Source organism: Panthera uncia, assembly GCF_023721935.1.
Source record: "Panthera uncia isolate 11264 chromosome C1 unlocalized genomic scaffold, Puncia_PCG_1.0 HiC_scaffold_4, whole genome shotgun sequence".
Lineage (NCBI taxonomy): Eukaryota > Metazoa > Chordata > Mammalia > Carnivora > Felidae > Panthera > Panthera uncia.
In genome coordinates, this window is record NW_026057585.1 from 68,368,373 (window position 1) to 68,384,661 (window position 16,289).

At 49.0% G+C, this 16,289-nt stretch overlaps 1 protein-coding gene across 4 annotated transcripts in view; it reads left to right on the forward strand.

The window, feature by feature from the left end:
- The window catches only part of MKNK1 (MAPK interacting serine/threonine kinase 1), a 31,994-nt gene extending 15,723 nt beyond the window's left edge, over positions 1 to 16,271 (forward strand). For 2 of the 4 annotated variants that reach the window (XM_049617255.1, XM_049617257.1), the window contains exons 7-14: positions 393 to 466; positions 2,601 to 2,705; positions 5,937 to 5,992; positions 8,931 to 9,026; positions 10,573 to 10,767; positions 11,477 to 11,641; positions 13,068 to 13,111; positions 14,397 to 15,692. In XM_049617255.1, the coding sequence (XP_049473212.1) occupies positions 393 to 466; positions 2,601 to 2,705; positions 5,937 to 5,992; positions 8,931 to 9,026; positions 10,573 to 10,767; positions 11,477 to 11,641; positions 13,068 to 13,111; positions 14,397 to 14,625 (964 nt within the window). In that variant the 3' untranslated portion in view covers positions 14,626 to 15,692. The other 2 variants (XM_049617256.1, XM_049617258.1) reach the window with 2 other exon arrangements.
- The last annotated feature ends 18 nt before the right edge of the window (positions 16,272 to 16,289 follow it).

Below are 16,289 nucleotides of genomic sequence, written 5' to 3' on the forward strand. Positions count from 1 at the left end.
TGCCTGCCTCCAGGACACACACCTACTATTCAGTGTTATTAGCCGCAATTGCTTCCAGTCGGCTGCAGATTTTATTCAGTTTAATGTGACCAGGACTTTTTTATAACTCTACCTAGTGGGTTTTAGGGTTGGGGTTTGACAGCACAGGCTTGGTGAAAACACCAGAGACCGAACATTATGGAAAGATAAGGTGACCTGAGTCTTGCTAACACCACTGGCTACTTCTCAAACATGGGTCTTTAATAAGCATTCTGATTTGAAGCTGATTTCTGCCCTGCTACAGGGCGTTGTGAATTTTTTTTCATTGTATATTTGTAAGCGGGCTTTAATATATGATACCATTTTTCTTTTTTTCCCCCTTTCCTCCTATTTTTTTTGTTTTCCTATTTAAGGAACATTTTGGAGCTGATTGAGTTCTTTGAAGATGACACAAGGTTTTACTTGGTCTTTGAGAAATTGCAAGGAGGTACTTACTGTTGAGTATGTGTTTGGACTTCTGATTAAGACCCAGAACGGTGATCATCCATCACGAATCCCAGAGACTTCTAAAATGAGTCAAGCTAATAAAAAGGATGAAGGACTTAAAACTGCCCTTGATTTGGGAGAAGGGAGGCCGGAGGGAAGGATGATAATTAGCATTTTGCAGAGCCTAGAATGTCACCTGTGTGGGCATTCTAAAAATGCCTTCTCATTATAATAGGACTCATATATAGATACATTTACTTATCAATTTATCAATCCAGTGTTTTGACATGTTCTCTATTTAAATTAATTGTGGGGTGGAAGCTCTTGCATACATTGTGAAGGCCAGAAAGGCTCACCAGAGGAACGGAGGGTCCCATGGCTTAGGACATAGACCCAGGATAGAGAGGAGGCCTGAGAATCTGGATCCTTCAGATGGAAAGATGCCACTCTTAACCATCACCACTACTGCCATCTCCCACGCACATAGTCACTGGAATGTCTGTTGAAGTTGCTTTCCTGACGTAGAGAAGGGGATAGAGGAGCCCTTGCCCTCACCATCATTCATCCAGCCCGAGGACAGATCTGCAGGGTACAGGTTAGGGAGGCTATCTGGAGCTGAGTGGAGGGCCATGTGGAGGGGTTTGGTGGCTAAGGGAGCATTCTTTAGAAACCAGTAAAGCTGAGTTTAAGTATAGCTCCATCACTTACTAGCTGTGTGACCTTGGGCAAGTCACATAACCTTTCTAAACCTTTCTAAACAATGTTCTCATCTATAAAATAAGGATAATGACAGTACCTACCCTCTCTGATAGCTCTGAAGATTAAATGAGATCATTCATGTGAAATGCTTCGCACAGTGCCCCATAGGCACTAAGGGGTCAATAATTGTCAGCTGTTAATATTATGAAAATTATAGGGTGTACTGGAGGCTATCTTAGAAGAAGTAGCATGTCACTCTCTATCTTCCGCTTGAACAAATTTGGAAGCAAGAGACTCACTAGAGTAGAGCAAGCCTGAGACCTAGCCAGGAGCCAGTTTTCTGGCAATGTTCCTTAGCATGCTGGGATCCTTTCATTGTTTAATCTGGCAAGTGAGAGATCTTTCATCCCCTCCCCATGCCAAAAACCAGCGATAAGTAAACACGTGCCATTTTTAAGATACAGAGATGATACCTCCAGCTTCCAGGAGTGAGCATAGACCACATGGAGCCAGGCCATGTGCTCCTGCCCTGCCCAACAACACGGAGACATTACATTTGAAATGCTAGGGGTCATCTATAACCGTATTGCTTAGAGTGCAACCCTACTGAGGCTAGACCCAGTAGGAAAAGAGATTGTGGATGGCTCAGGGCAGCCCATGCCCCCAGCAGTCAGACCACACATCTGGTTCAGGGGATGTGCACAGGTTCTCCGGTCAGACTTAGTGGGCTTACGTCCTCATGCCTCCACTTAGTGGGGTGTCATCTTAGCAAGTGGCTTACCCATTCTTGGCTTCAGGTTCCCCACCTGTAAAATGGGGATAGCTGTATTTTGTACATTTCATACAGTTATGGTGAGGCTAAGATAATCTGTTCAAGAGTATTACTTAGTGCCTGGCACATAGTAACCACTCAATAAATGTTAGCCATTGCCAACAAAGTAGTAACAATGATATTAATAATAAATAGGAAAATTCAGAGGGAAAGTACTTTCTCCCCTTTTTCTAGACCTTTATATATCTGGTGAGGGTGTGGAATTTCTGTTTAAAGGCTCATGCTCTTGTTTGGATCTGAGATCAAATGCAGCGGAGGTAAAGTTCCTGTGGAGAGGCCCCCAACCCTATGTGGATTCACTTTTAGTTCTTTCTTATTTCATAAGTCAGACCTGCCCTGATGGTGCTAGTTTTTTTGGTCATTTAAATAGTTGTTTGCTGTCCCTTCTGTGCTCATCATGGGCAGGTACAGAAGACAGCAGTGCAGTTCTGTTCCATCCAGTTCTGTGCTCGTGTCTCCTCGGTGCCAGGTACCAAATGGGTGCTGGACGTTTAGTGATGAATAAGCCTGTGTCCCCACCCCAAACTTGTGAAAACTGGCCTCTGAGAATTTATACTTCCTAAGGCCCGAAAAGGCATAGCTGTGTGTCTCCTCTGCTCCCCAGGCTCCATCCTGGCCCACATCCAGAAGCAGAAGCACTTCAATGAGCGAGAAGCCAGCCGAGTGGTGCGGGATGTGGCTGCTGCCCTTGACTTCCTGCACACCAAAGGTGAACCAAGCCTTCGCCTCAGTGATTGGGTTGGGCCAGCCAGCCTCTGAGGACGGAGGGAGAGGAGCTGGGCCAGGAGCTGGTACAGCCGGCAGGCCCGCCCATGAGGGTGAGGGAGCAAACCAGGATGGCACTAGGCTTCTGATGTGGATGGTGGGCAGATGTGGCGCTTTTAAGAAGGGGAGGGACACAGGGGAAGGAGCAGGGAGGAAAAAGTAAATTTCATGTTGAACAAGATGTGTGAGCGTGTGGGTATGGATGATCTCCTTCTCCTGTCCTAGTGAAGAGTGCAAGCCTCATCATAACACTACTATTCCAGTGTAGATATGTGGGTGTTACTCTTTCTAGTCTTTAACATAGGTCACCTACATCTCTCCAGAATCAGCATGATAGTATGTATCTAGTTTTGTATCTTGTTTGTCATAAATGGAAAATGCGTTTTTCTACTAACATGGTTGAGGTATCTGTTGAACATCGCGATGGTAAATCACGGGTTGCTATTGTCCAAATTACACTTCAGTTAACAGTCCCTTATCTAAAACTGATTATTTCAGAACTTTTATAGTGGATTAAATCTTTTTGCAAATTAAATGTTTTTGATTTCCATAAATATGTTTGACTATTACATTTTTTTAAATGTTTATTTACTTATTTTGAGAGAGAGAGAGAGAGAGAGAGAGGAGGGGCAGAGAGAAAGGGAGAGAGAATCCCAAGCAGGCTGTGCTGTGTCAGTGCAGAGCCCAGCGCAGGGCTCGAACTCATGAACCATGAGATCGTGACCTGAACTGAAATCAAGTTTTGGACACTTAACCGACTGAGCCACCCAGGCACCCTTGATTATTATATTTTTTAAATTTGCCTAACAGCAGTGCCACGGAAAAATGAATTCTGGCTTCACTTTTTACCTACTGTGTGCTCTCTCGGTAATAATGCCAACCCACAGAGTGATGGTGTGAAGAGAGAGAGTTACATCATCAACAGTAGTTAACACTCACAGAGTCAGTGTTAGGCACTATTCTAACTCACTTACGGAATTGCGTGCAGCCTGTGTCTGTGTTGTGTATGTATAGCACAGTTGGAGCAAAGTGCCCGGCACTTAGTAGCTCAGTAATGTTATCTCCTCCACCCTTAACCCCTGCCGGACAGAAGTATTTTTATTCCTAATATTAATTCCCTTAAAATAAAGCATTGTGTCTGGTGGGGGATGTGGGTGGAACGAATAATCTGGGACTTAACTCTGCTCCCTTCCGCTATTGTGGGTACGGGCCAGCCACACTGGTTGCAAGAGACCACTTGTAGGCATGCTGGGTGCACAGAGCAGCGCAGACCCAGGTGGCATGTGTGCAAGGAAGTTCAGCCTCACTGGTCCTGCCTTGTTTCCCTCCATGGCTAAAGGGAGATCTCCGTGTCGACAGTGCCCATGTTGGGCACCTGACTTGCACGTGGGACAAAAGTTCCTAGGAGGGGCATCTGTACTTTCCCCCGCATGATGAATAGCACTAGTTCTGTTTCTGAAAGCTGGGATGCATGTAGGTAACACCTGCTTGACAAAGATTTACAACTGTTCCCCAAGCTGCCTCTGTAGATTGCAAAACTGGGTCACGCTTTTTGCAAGATCCATACCTTAGAGGGGGGTAAAGGCGGTTTTATTTTTTATTTATTTATTTTTTAATTTTTTTAGAAGAATGCACTAAAGGGAACTGAGCTGCTGTGTCTTAGGAGTTCTGAAGTGCTTGTTAACATCTAGCTGGCCAGCTGCGCATGTGACTTGAAGTTGGAGGGGATGAAAAACGATTTCCAGCTGAACTTGGCTGTTTTCTAAATAACTTCACGCTGGGAAGATGAATTGGGCAAGAATGGGTCAGCCCTGAAACAAGTTCCACACTTTTAAATACTGGACACACTGCAGCTTAACCTCTGGGAAATGAACCAGAGCAGGTCGATGGCTGGTGTGCTCACAAAGGCAGGCCCATTATTACGGCATGGCGCTCAGTTCTCAGGCTGGGGGACAACTGGGCCATCGGCACCTATTTGGAGAGCAGGACTCCATGTGTGGCTCGTGATCCTTCTGTGGGAGCACTTGCTGTAATGGAAAATATCTTTCACTTTTAGTGCAGCAAGCTGTAGCCCGACTCAATTTGTACAGCCTGGACAGAGCTGCTCTGGGTTCTCATTCAATTAGGTGACTGATGAAGTTACTCAGCCTGCTGGAGCTCAGGTTTTCCCTCCCTCACGAAGTGCCTTGGGTGGGCTGGGCCTCTGCCTCCTACCAGGGAATCGGAGGGCTGCCCAAGAACTTGGTCATTGAGGGAGTTTTAGGAAAGCAGATTCTGCTTTTCCATCTTACTCCATGAATCCTCTGCTACTTTCCAGTACTTCTGGGCACTAGCTGTTTGGCTCTCGCTCAACCTTCCAGCCTTTCTGTCTCTGAACTGTGCGTTCTGCAGGAGGAAAGAGGGATCAAGGTTTCTGTGTCCGCCATGGCCCCATGAGTTGGTTCTTTGTCCCTGTCTTTGGTCAGAAGGTGGTTTTCCCCCAGGTGCCCTCTTGGCCAGGTCAGCAGCCTTGAGCGCCTCATGGAGTAAGCTGCTATCTGCAGGAGGTCTGGTCAAAATGCAGGGCAGGTGTCTCTTAAGAACAGCACCCTCGGCCAAAGCAGTCCTTGCTGTGCTTCTAGCATGACTATTTTGGACATGCAGCACGGGTGAGAAAGGGATTGGACAAGCTTTGGAAGATTTGTTAACTAACACTTGGCGCTCTGACCATTCAGGGAGTCCCGCTTAGGGAATCATCTTTAATACACATTGGCCACCCAAGAAGAAATGAGGTAGAGCAGCCTCAGTCTCCCCAGATGCTCTTAAACAAGGCACTAATTATTTCTGCATTGCTGTCCCGGCATGGCCATTTGCAGGGCTCTTTGCTCTGCTTCATATTAGCTTCTTATTCTTGGTCGTCCCTGCGGTGCTGAGGAGTAGGCTGGCTGGGACTCGTTCGGCCCAACTTACCCCTGCCAGACTTCTAAAGCTTTGGCTTCGAAAGAGCTTGCAGAATCAACTGTGCTTTTTGGTTCGTCTCTGGTTACTCCTGCCTCCTGCAGCTCGTTGATTTTTTAATGTACCATAATTGGGAATTAATCTGCGAACAACAGCATTTGGAAAAAATTAATTGTGTGTGGAATGTTTGATAATTATGTGCATATGTTAACCCTTTCTTTGCTCTTTGTCATTTCAGGCATTGCTCACCGCGATCTGAAGCCAGAAAATATATTGTGTGAGTCTCCAGAAAAGGTACGTAGGGCTGACTTGGGAGATTACAGTTTACACTGATGTGGGGAAGCCACTTCCACTTTCCTTTGGGTTGTTAGCAGCACCATCGGCCTCGGGTACCAACCTGAGCTGATTGTTATGAACCTGTGAGAATGTTATGCCTACTGTGTGGCGTTTCTGCCTTCCCAGTTGGCTTCCTCCCTGTCTCTTCCTTGCTCTTTATCAATAGTGTGATCGGCTTAAGCCTGAGAGTTTATAAAATACATGGGACCTGCACACAACGAATGTTTTCTAGTCCAGTCTTTAGAGCAATTGATGTGAGTCGTAAACAACAACTCAATCTTCTGGGAAGCAAATCTCTGCCTAAAAATGATGTTTGTGTTACGGTACACACACCAGCTAGTGTCCACCACTTGAAGTGATAATTAGGAAGCAAGTTCTTAAGGGTTTCTGTTTCCATTTTTGTTTCCAGAGGTGCCCATTAATAAGAAAACACTTACATTTGGTGTTGAACAGATGCCACATACTCTAAACTTTACCTCAACCTACTAGTAAATGGAAGTGTTTGCCCTTCTGTAAGCATGTATCAATTTGACAAATTCTGTGTTTGTTGGAGGGACTGAGGCCCTGTCAGCACACATTCATGGCTCTGCGTACGTATAAGAGTGTATACATATGAACACACATATTGGTCTGACTGAAGGGATAGCTCACAAGCAGGAATGGCTTCGAGTGAACGTGGGAGCCAGCCTGCTACTTACAGCTCTTTTGTGGGGATAGTAATACGTTAGCTCAGATAAGATCTTGTGATTTCCCGTCAGTGCCTCTGGCAGAAGACTTTATGATTTGTCACTATTATCATTATGATTATTAGTAATAACCCTAGCTAACATTTCTTGAGTACTTACGTTGTGCCTGGCACTTATACTCAGCTGATAAATAGTATAGATTAAAACTAAGGTGGTCTCACCCCAGAACTCCACAGGCGTTCTAAACCACTCTGTTGCCTCTGATTTACAATATGCTTTCATGTCTTTTATCCTTTCATTTGATCTTAATGGTGCAGGATTGTTGCCCCTTTTCTGTGGTTGAAAACTAAAACTAAGAATGACTGAGCATCAAAAGACATTGTCAAGAAAACAAAATGACAAGCCACAGAATAGGAGAGAATGTTTGCAAATAATGTAGCTGATAAGAGTTTAATATCCAAAATGTATAAAGAACTTCTAAACCTCGACATCAGAAATACAGCCCAAGTTTAAAAATGGGCACAGGACTTGAATAGAAATTTCTCCCCCAAAAAAGTATGCAAATGTCCATTGTACATATGAAAAGATGCTCAATGTCCTTAGTCATTAGGGAAATGCTAATTGAAACCACAATTAGATACCACTTCACAGCTACTAGGATGGTTAGAATTTTAAAAAGAAGGAAAAAAATAGGTAGGAGTGTAAAATAGTGCTGCTACCATGGAAAGCATTCTGGCGGTTCCTCAAAAAGCTAAACACACAATTACCACACCACTCAACAATTCCACACCTGGGTATTAATACCCAAAAGAATTGAAAACAGAGGCTTGAACTTGAACATCAGTGTTCATTGGAGCGTTATTCACAATAGCCAAAAGCTGGAAACAACCCAAGTGTCCATCAACAACAGGTAAATGGATAAACAAAATGTGGCTTGTCCATACGATGGTATGTTGTTCAGCCGTACAACAGAATGAAGTTCCGATCCACGCCACATCATGGATGAACGTTGAAAACAGTATGCTAAGTGGAATAAGCCAGACACAAAAAGACAGATACTGTGTGATTCTACTTACATGAAATATCTGAAATAGCCAAATTCATACAGACGGAAAGTAGGTTAGACATTACTAAGGAGAGGGGGGAATGGGGAATTACTATCAAATGGTTTCTGTTTGGGATGATGGAAGAGTTTTGGAAACAGATACTGGTGATGGTTGCACAACAGTATGAATGTAATTATTGCCACTGGGTTATTTTCTGTCCTACATATTTTACCACCACCACAACAAAAACAGAGAGGCTAAGTGAAAAAGAAAAGAAAATAGAAGAAGGAGAAGAAGGGAAGAAGGAGGAAGGGAAGGGAAAGGAAAGAAAGGAAGGGAGGAAGAAAAGTTGAGAGACTGTCCTGGCTTCCCTAGCAGGTTAAACGGCTAAAGCTGGGACTCCCAAAACCAGCATTTTGGAGTGGCTCACTGGGCTGCCTCCACCACGCAGGCCACTCTCCTGCTTGCACACAAAGTGCCCTCCCAGTTGGCTCCAGAGATGACTAATGCTGTCTGTGGTTTCAGGGGCAACATCCAGTATGGGTGACCAGCCATCCCGGCCTGCTTGGGCCTGTAGGCTTTCCCAGGATACATAACTTTCGGTGCCCAAACAACAAAGTCTCAAGCAAGCAAAGACAAGTTGGTCACCCTGAGACACCGGAGGTCATGCCCTGCACTGAACAGGCCACAAGGAGTCTTTCAGGAATACATACTTCTCAGATTCTGCAACCTATACCATCATTTGTCATTTGTCATTTGTGGGCAAGAGTTCCATAGGCTTCCTGCTTGTTTTACTAAGTGCACAGCAGTCTGACACCACGTAGCGTACACGTTTTTCCTTAGGAAGTGAGGAAGGGTGTGGGGCAGAGGGCACCTTAGGATAAATCCTCAGGTGATTTCTAGTTAACCCAAGGACAGCAAACATTACCTAACAGATAAAGCTGGGCTTCAGCATGGTGGCCATATAAACATAGAGACAGAGAGACAGAGAGAGGGAGAGAGAATGCATCCTCGAGGGCAAGAGTAAGAGTGAGCCAGTGAGAGGCCCCCCCTCCTACATGAGGGGAGGGAGTGAGAGGGGGTAAGTGTGTCACAGTCACACTGGTCTCCTCCTGCCCTTGGGTTTCTTGTATTTGTAACCTTGTTTTCGGCTTTCCTTTTCAGGTGTCTCCAGTGAAAATCTGTGACTTTGACTTGGGCAGTGGGGTGAAACTGAACAACTCCTGCACCCCCATAACCACACCAGAGCTGACCACTCCAGTATGTATGGCTGGGCACCCTGTACCGCCTCCTTCAGGGCTCCTGTCATTTGGAGTACCCACAACCCAAAGCTGGAGTGCAGAACAGGGGCTAAGGAAGGAAAACCGAGTGTATCTACATCATTGCCATCTGCCTGAGTTGTCATCTGGCCACTGCATAGTGGGCCCCCCCCCCCGCCAGTGCTTAACTGCTGATGAAAGAACTTGCAGTGTGGGGTGGGTCCTCTGCCAATGACGGGACAGATTGTATCTATGAGAACAGGCTGAGCCCTGACTCCTGACCCAGGTAAAGACAGACGCTGTCCCAGGCCAGCCCTTTGCACATGGCACATGGTAGCTCTGAGAGTTCCGCTGTGCCCGGCAGCATCTGGGCGCGTCCCCCTGTGATGGAGGACAGGAGTGTGGTCTCTCTGTGGCACGAACCGAGAGGTCCCGGCTCCCTGCACGTAGGATCACTTGGCTGAGTTATCCTGCTGCTTCCTTCACTTCACATTTCATGCCCAGATGTGCAGCCGGGAGCTGTCCTTCCTAAGACGTCTCTTGTACACACCTGATGTACTACAATTATTGTGAGGCTTTTGGGATTTGCATGCTTCATAAGTGAATTTTCCTAATACCCTTTTTTAAGACATGCATTTCAGTATGCTCATGTCTTATTCTAATCAACATTATTAGAAATGTTTCCATATTAGCTTCTACACCGAACTACCTTGTTCTCCAAGTCATTAACTCTAATTACCAATAACAGAAAGTCCTTTCTCCATTTCCCATCTTCCCATGTAATTAGTTGTGTGTGTGTTGGTGGAGGCCAGGGAGGTATCTCTTGGCGAGCCTGAAATAATGAAGAAGGGAGCAAAAAGTATTTGTTTTGTTTTTATCAGCATTTTCCATGCAAGGATGGGAGGAAGGAATCCTGAATTCTTATACTTGGTTACCACTGATGTGCTTGAACCAAATCCCTGCCCCATCCTAGTCCTTGGTGTTCCCATCTATAAATGGGAGAAGCAAGGAGGTTGGATTTGTTCTAAGAGCTGTTCCAGCTTTGATGGACTCTTAATTCTAAATTCTTACTTCTCCTTGGTCTAAAATGACAGAGAAGCTTGGCAGGGCTTCACCTGAAGAACTCCTTGCCTTATGGGATTACATGTCCACAGACCCCCTCCCAGAGCCATGCCCCTGGTACAGCCAGGTGGCTGTATATTAGGTGACTGTCTGCAGAGAGCTGAGGCAGAGAGACTCCTGCAGCTTCTTGACCAGGAGCCTCTGCCTACTGGAGAAGGACCTGAAAAGATAAGGTGACCTGGAACTGGTCATGTGATCGTGAGGAATGCTAGGATTCCATTTACAAATGTTCAGTTGGCCCAGCTTTTCTAAGTGCCTTGGTGGCATCAGGCGAGCCCTCTGGTGGCTTTCCTGACAGCTTCTTGCTCTGCAACCCCATCCTCTTGCTCAAGTCCCATTTCATTCTGCTCTTCGCCATCTCCTCTCCCTGTGACTAAGCCTCTCCCTTCTCTGCCATTTCCCCTCCCCAACCTTGGCCCCCACAGTGTGGTTCCGCAGAATACATGGCCCCAGAGGTGGTGGAGGTCTTCAGGGACGAGGCCACTTTTTACGACAAGCGCTGTGACCTGTGGAGCCTGGGCGTGGTCCTCTACATCATGCTGAGTGGCTACCCCCCCTTTGTAGGTCACTGCGGGGCCGACTGTGGCTGGGACCGGGGAGAGGTCTGCAGGGTGTGCCAGGTGAGCACAGCACCGGTACCCCCTGCACAGGGCCTGCTGGGCGGGGGTGAGTGTGCTTGTGGGATGCCCAGCAGGACTGGGCTGAGGGTTGTTCCTGCTCTGGAAGGGGGTCTATAGTGCCCCTTCCCTCTTTTGTCCAAGGGCCAGTGACAGGGTGAGAGAGAGACAGTGGGGCACTCAGCCCAGCTGGGAGCTCAGAGGAGGATTGTTAGAGAAGACCATACCTGAGCTGAGTCTTAAAACATGAGTCTAGCCCAGGGACAGAGGGGCAAGGAATAGAAGCAGAAGCAGCAGCGCCAGCAAAGACACGGAGGTGTGAAGCAGCGGCGTGCGTATGGGGAAGGAGGGTAGAATTGTAAGGTTGGGGGTTGGGGCGGTGAGACCTGACAGGTTGCGAGGAACCCATTTGTGGGGGCCCCATACGAAGGGCTAAGGAATTGGGGCTGTGTTCCCTAGTTGGTCTTCCCCAGGTGTCACCCACCTAGCCCCCCAGGGGGCCTAGCCATCTGTGCCCGCCAGGGGCATTCTGCATGGCCTGATGATTTAGTGTGGACGGGGGAGCCGGGGAGGGCCCTGGCCTGTGGCATCCTCAAGCCCTGAGCTGCAGCTTCAGCTGAGGTCAATGGGACCCGGGGTGACCAAATCAATGGCAGCCACATCCTGCTTATTCCCTGGTAGTGTGGCCTCAGGAGGAATCTTCTTTACCTAGAACAAGCTGTTTGAGAGCATCCAGGAAGGCAAGTATGAGTTTCCTGACAAGGACTGGGCACACATCTCCAGTGAGGCCAAAGACCTCATCTCCAAGCTCCTGGTTCGAGATGCAAAGCAGAGACTGAGTGCCGCCCAAGTTCTGCAGCACCCCTGGGTGCAGGGGGTGAGTAACCCAGGGCAGGGTGGCCATCCACTTCCTCGGGCCTGGAGTGTGGCCATGAGGAAGCTTTTATAGGAGCAAGTACTGGACAGCAGCCCAGGTGGCTGACTTCAGCTGGAGGGAGACTATACGGCAGCTTCAGTCCCTGCACATGTGGAGCGAACTGGCCACTGAAGGAGCCACGTACTGGTCATAGACTTGGCTCTAATCTTGGCCTCAGACGAAGCTCCTAACTGACCCATGCCTCTCAGGAATGGACAGAGGCCTCTGGGGGATTTGGCTCATGCATCCTACCATTGGCAGAGGCACACGGTCTGGTATTGGCATTTGGGGTCTGTGGTACCCTCCCCTTATACAGACATATCATTAGCTGGGAATGCCCAGAAGCAGGGCCTTGGTGCCCTGCTTGCAGTGAGGATGCACTGGGGGCACATAGGTTCTCCATGTGGTCCTGGAGTGCAGCTTGCCTAAAAGGCAACGGTGGTGGTTTCCCCAAACTAAAGATCCAAGCCTTTACTAGAAAATATTTTTTTTAATGTTTGTTTATATTTTAGAGAGCGAGAGCAGGGAAGGGGCAGAGAGAGAGGGAGACAGAAGATCTGCAGCGGGCTCTGTGCCATCAGCAGACAGCCCGATGCAGGGCTGGAACTCACAAAACTATGAGATCATGACCTGAGCTGAAGTCAGCCGCTTAACCGACTGAGCCACCCAGGCGCCCCTACCAGGAGACATTTTTAACCGTCCTCCTCAGTTAGTCATGGTACCTGACATCTGCCCCTCTAAGGGGTCTGCTATACCTCCTGTGATTCACTGTGTCATTGGTCTGCCAGGCCCTACCCATCCTCAGTGGCCCTGCCAGTGGAAGGGAGCAAACATTGCCAGCCCCATGTGACAGGGGTACCCAATCCAAGAATCTCTGAATGGCTAATTCCCAGCCACCCAAGAGTTGCTGTCTTTACTGAGCACCTGCCCCATGTCGGACTCTGCAATCCTGGGATGAGCAAGACCCAATCCCTGTCTTCATGTTCTAGTGGGAAGAGGGAGACAGGAATAAATGATGTGATAGTGTAATGAATGCTTATCAAAAGGACAAGGATCCAGCCTCTGCTTGGGACAGGGGGAGGGAGGTGGCATGGGTGGGAGTATAAATGCTTCCTTCACAGGGGAAGCGACCCTCAGGCTGGGTCTTGGAGGAAGGTTAGGACTCTGCCAGGCACAGGGAGTGGCTCTCCATGCAGAGGCAGCTGGGTTCAACCTGGGCCTTTCTTGCTCTCTCCTTGGAAGGTCTGACCCCACAGGCAAGCTCGACCAAGTCTCTGTGCTGGGCCAGGAGCCTCTAGTAATGTACCCACCCTGTGCTGGGGTGGGCAGGGGCAGCTCTTGAGGGAGGGAACAGTGCTTACCCCCACGTCTGTCCTTCCCATTCTAGCAAGCTCCAGAAAGGGGACTCCCCACGCCGCGAATCCTCCAGAGGTAAATGCCCGATGCCCCTTCTTTGGCTTTGACTGTCCCTCAAACTTTCAGCCACATTGGGATGGAGGTGGGGACAGGGAGCCCATCTCTAGGCTCAGGTGTCCTCCTCCTGGAGGGGCTACCCAGTCTGCCTACTCTGCACGTCTCTTCCTCTTTCCCCTCTTCTCTTCTGCCACCTGATGGCCTCCTCTGCCCTGCAGCTCCTTCAAGGCCTCTCTGCAGGAGAAAAACCTGTTTCCATATCCACTCACATCCTAACTAGAAATCAGCATTTACAGTCCAAAGACCTTCTCTGTGGGTTATTCACCCCAGGGTTTCCTACTGCTGCTCTGGTTGTAGTAGCAGGCTGGAGGTGCTGTAAAGTGCTGGGACGGGTTGTCCTGTCACCACTAGGCACAATAGGAATGGCCACTGGAAAGTAAATACATACTACGTGCCAGATATGCTGCTAAGAGCTGTACAGAGATGCTATTCATAATCTGTAGGATAAATTTAAAAGAGAGGTTTACCCCCATATTGTGGATGAGAAAACTGAGAGCAGAGAGATTATGGTAACTTACTTAGGGCCACACAGTAGCCTTGGGAGTTGGACTTTGAACCCGGATCTGTTGGACTCTAGTCCTTTTAACACTAGGTCATGTTCCTAGTGAGCACTGCCCTATTCCCAAAGGACCAGGGCTACCACGTTGTGGGGACCCCTCCAGGAACCAACCTCATGACCAGTTTCTGGGAGTCACACAGGGAGGTCTTACACCACTGTAGTCTCCATTCATGTGAGCCAGAATGCTACTGCCCAGCTTGGTTCCTACCTGATTCTCTAGAGCTGTGTCCAGGGGCCTTGAGGCTCCAAACCTCTGGTCCACCTTAGAGGATGTATTTGGTAGACCCACGGTGCCTGCTGTAGGCTAGCCCTGAGCTGAGCCCTGGGGACACAGACAGAAAGGCACAGCCCCTATTCTTGGTGCTCTATGCCCTGACAGGGGAGAGGGGATATATGGGTGCGCACTTCGTGTGCCGGGCCTTTCCTCTGGGAGAGCTGGGTGTGGAGCATGAGAGTTCAGAGGAGGGTGTTCTGAATAGAAGGGGGCATTTGTCCCAACTCTGAAGTCTTAGGACTGTAGTTGAGGCTCAAAGCCATTCCAGCCTCAGTGAAATCAGATTCTGAACCCAGGCAAGAATGACTTCTGGGGGAAGCCACCCAGAAAAAGCTGCCGGAGGTCTGGGAGGCAGCCAGCCAGGGCGCTGAGCCCCTCTTCCCTCTGCTCTGTGCTGCCCGCCCCTCTAGAAATAGCAGCACGATGGACCTGACACTCTTCGCGGCTGAGGCCATCGCCCTTAACCGCCAGCTTTCTCAGCACGAGGAAGACGAGCTGGCAGAGGAGTCCCTGGCTGAGGGCTTGTGTTCGGTGAGGCTTTCTCCTCCATGCAAGTCACGCCTGGCCCGGCGGAGGGCCCTGGCCCAGGCAGGCCGCAGTGATGACCTGGAACTGTGTCCAACTCCCACCACACTCTGACCCACTCCGGCCACACCCTCCAGGACCTCAGCCTGCCCGGGCTTGGCCAAAGTCTGCAGAGCAAGTAGAGCGAGCTGCTCTGTGGCTCCGTCCAGGCCACCCAACCCCCCATTTCCCCAGAGTCCTCAAGGAAAAAGCTCTTTCCAAAGGGGTTCTTTGAAAAGGAAAGCAATCACTTGTCACTTTGCATAATCGCCTGCGGCAGGGACATCTCTGCTGGGCTCCTGCCCACCTGCTCACCCGCCTGCGGATCCCGGATGCAGCCTGCTCTCCTGGGCAGCAGGCGGCAGTGGCGGCTGGGGCTGCAGCCTTCAGGGAGCCAGCCTTGAGAAGCAGCAGTTGACAGAGGCTCTCTCTTCTCTTTGCACTGTCACCCTCCCCCCACCCCCCCGCTGGTCCTTCCACCTTCCTCTGTCCTCCGGATGTCCTCCCCTGGCTGAACAAAGCCATCCCCTCACTTCAGGAGAGGGCAGGGAGCCTTCTGCGTTCAGGAGGCCAGATCAGTCTTCCAGTCTGTAGCGCTGGAGAAGCACATAATCTTTCTTTGCCGGGACCAAAACGTGTCCCTCATGTATCATCCCCTTCCTTGTTTGGGATTGCTGCTGAAGTCCGTATTATTTCATTTAAAAAAATGTTTTTTTTTTAACCATGCACTTCCAGCAAAGATGGGACTTTCAACTCCCACTGCGAGCCCGTGGATTTTCCAGAGCACGCAATGGCTCGCTCTTCCTCAAATGTCCATGCATGTGAAAGGTTTTAATCAGTTGTTTCCTATTATTCTAACTGGTTTTAAGCTGTTGAGATGATGCGTGACTTGGAGGCTGTGTCTGCTGGAGGGCAGCATCAGTCCAGGGCAGTTAGAAGGAGCCGTGCGCCTGACGTGGCACCAGATCGGAGGCAGCGCGGGTGCCTGCTGCCAGAGAGTGAAGGCACATCCGGCGTCAGATAAGCTGGGCTGCGCAGCTACCTAGAGAAAATTGATTTGTACAAGTCAGACAAGACATTTACACAAAACGACAATGCTATTATACGATGTGCTTGTTTTAATAAAACTGTTTTAAATTTTAGCTGTGGCCTTCTTGATGGTCCTTTCTGCCCCTGTGAACCTGAGGACACAGGCCTCCTGGAGAGGGGCCGAGTCCAGCCCTGTGCCGGGAAGGTGCGCCTGGTGGGACCTCTCAATCTGGGACCTCTCAATCTAGCCCCTCATTGGACCCACGACACAAGGTGAAGGAGATATCATTGCTCTTCCTTTTTACGTGAAGAAATGAAGTTCGTCAGCATTTGTCAATCTCCTGTTCTGTGCCTGGACCCAGAGATGAGTGAGAAGCAGCCTTTGCCCCCTAGGGTCTCCTCATCAGACGGAAGAGGTGCCTATCAGTAACCATTACACAAGCCGTCTTCAAAAAGTATTTTATTAGATGTGCTCTGTGCCCAGGCCAGCTACCCCACCCAGGCAGGAACAAAGCTCCCATCTGTCTGGAGCAGCACTAAGCCTTTCTCAAGGATCTGTTGTGGGGGTGTTGTGTGCTCCGGACTGTGCCAGACTTGGAACAAAGAAAACTGGCACCTCACAGCCATGGCTCTTGTGTCCATTGTGCAAAAGGGCTTTCCTGTGCTTCGTCCCGTGTCATCCTCAGAGCCACACTGGAGAGGGCAGGGGT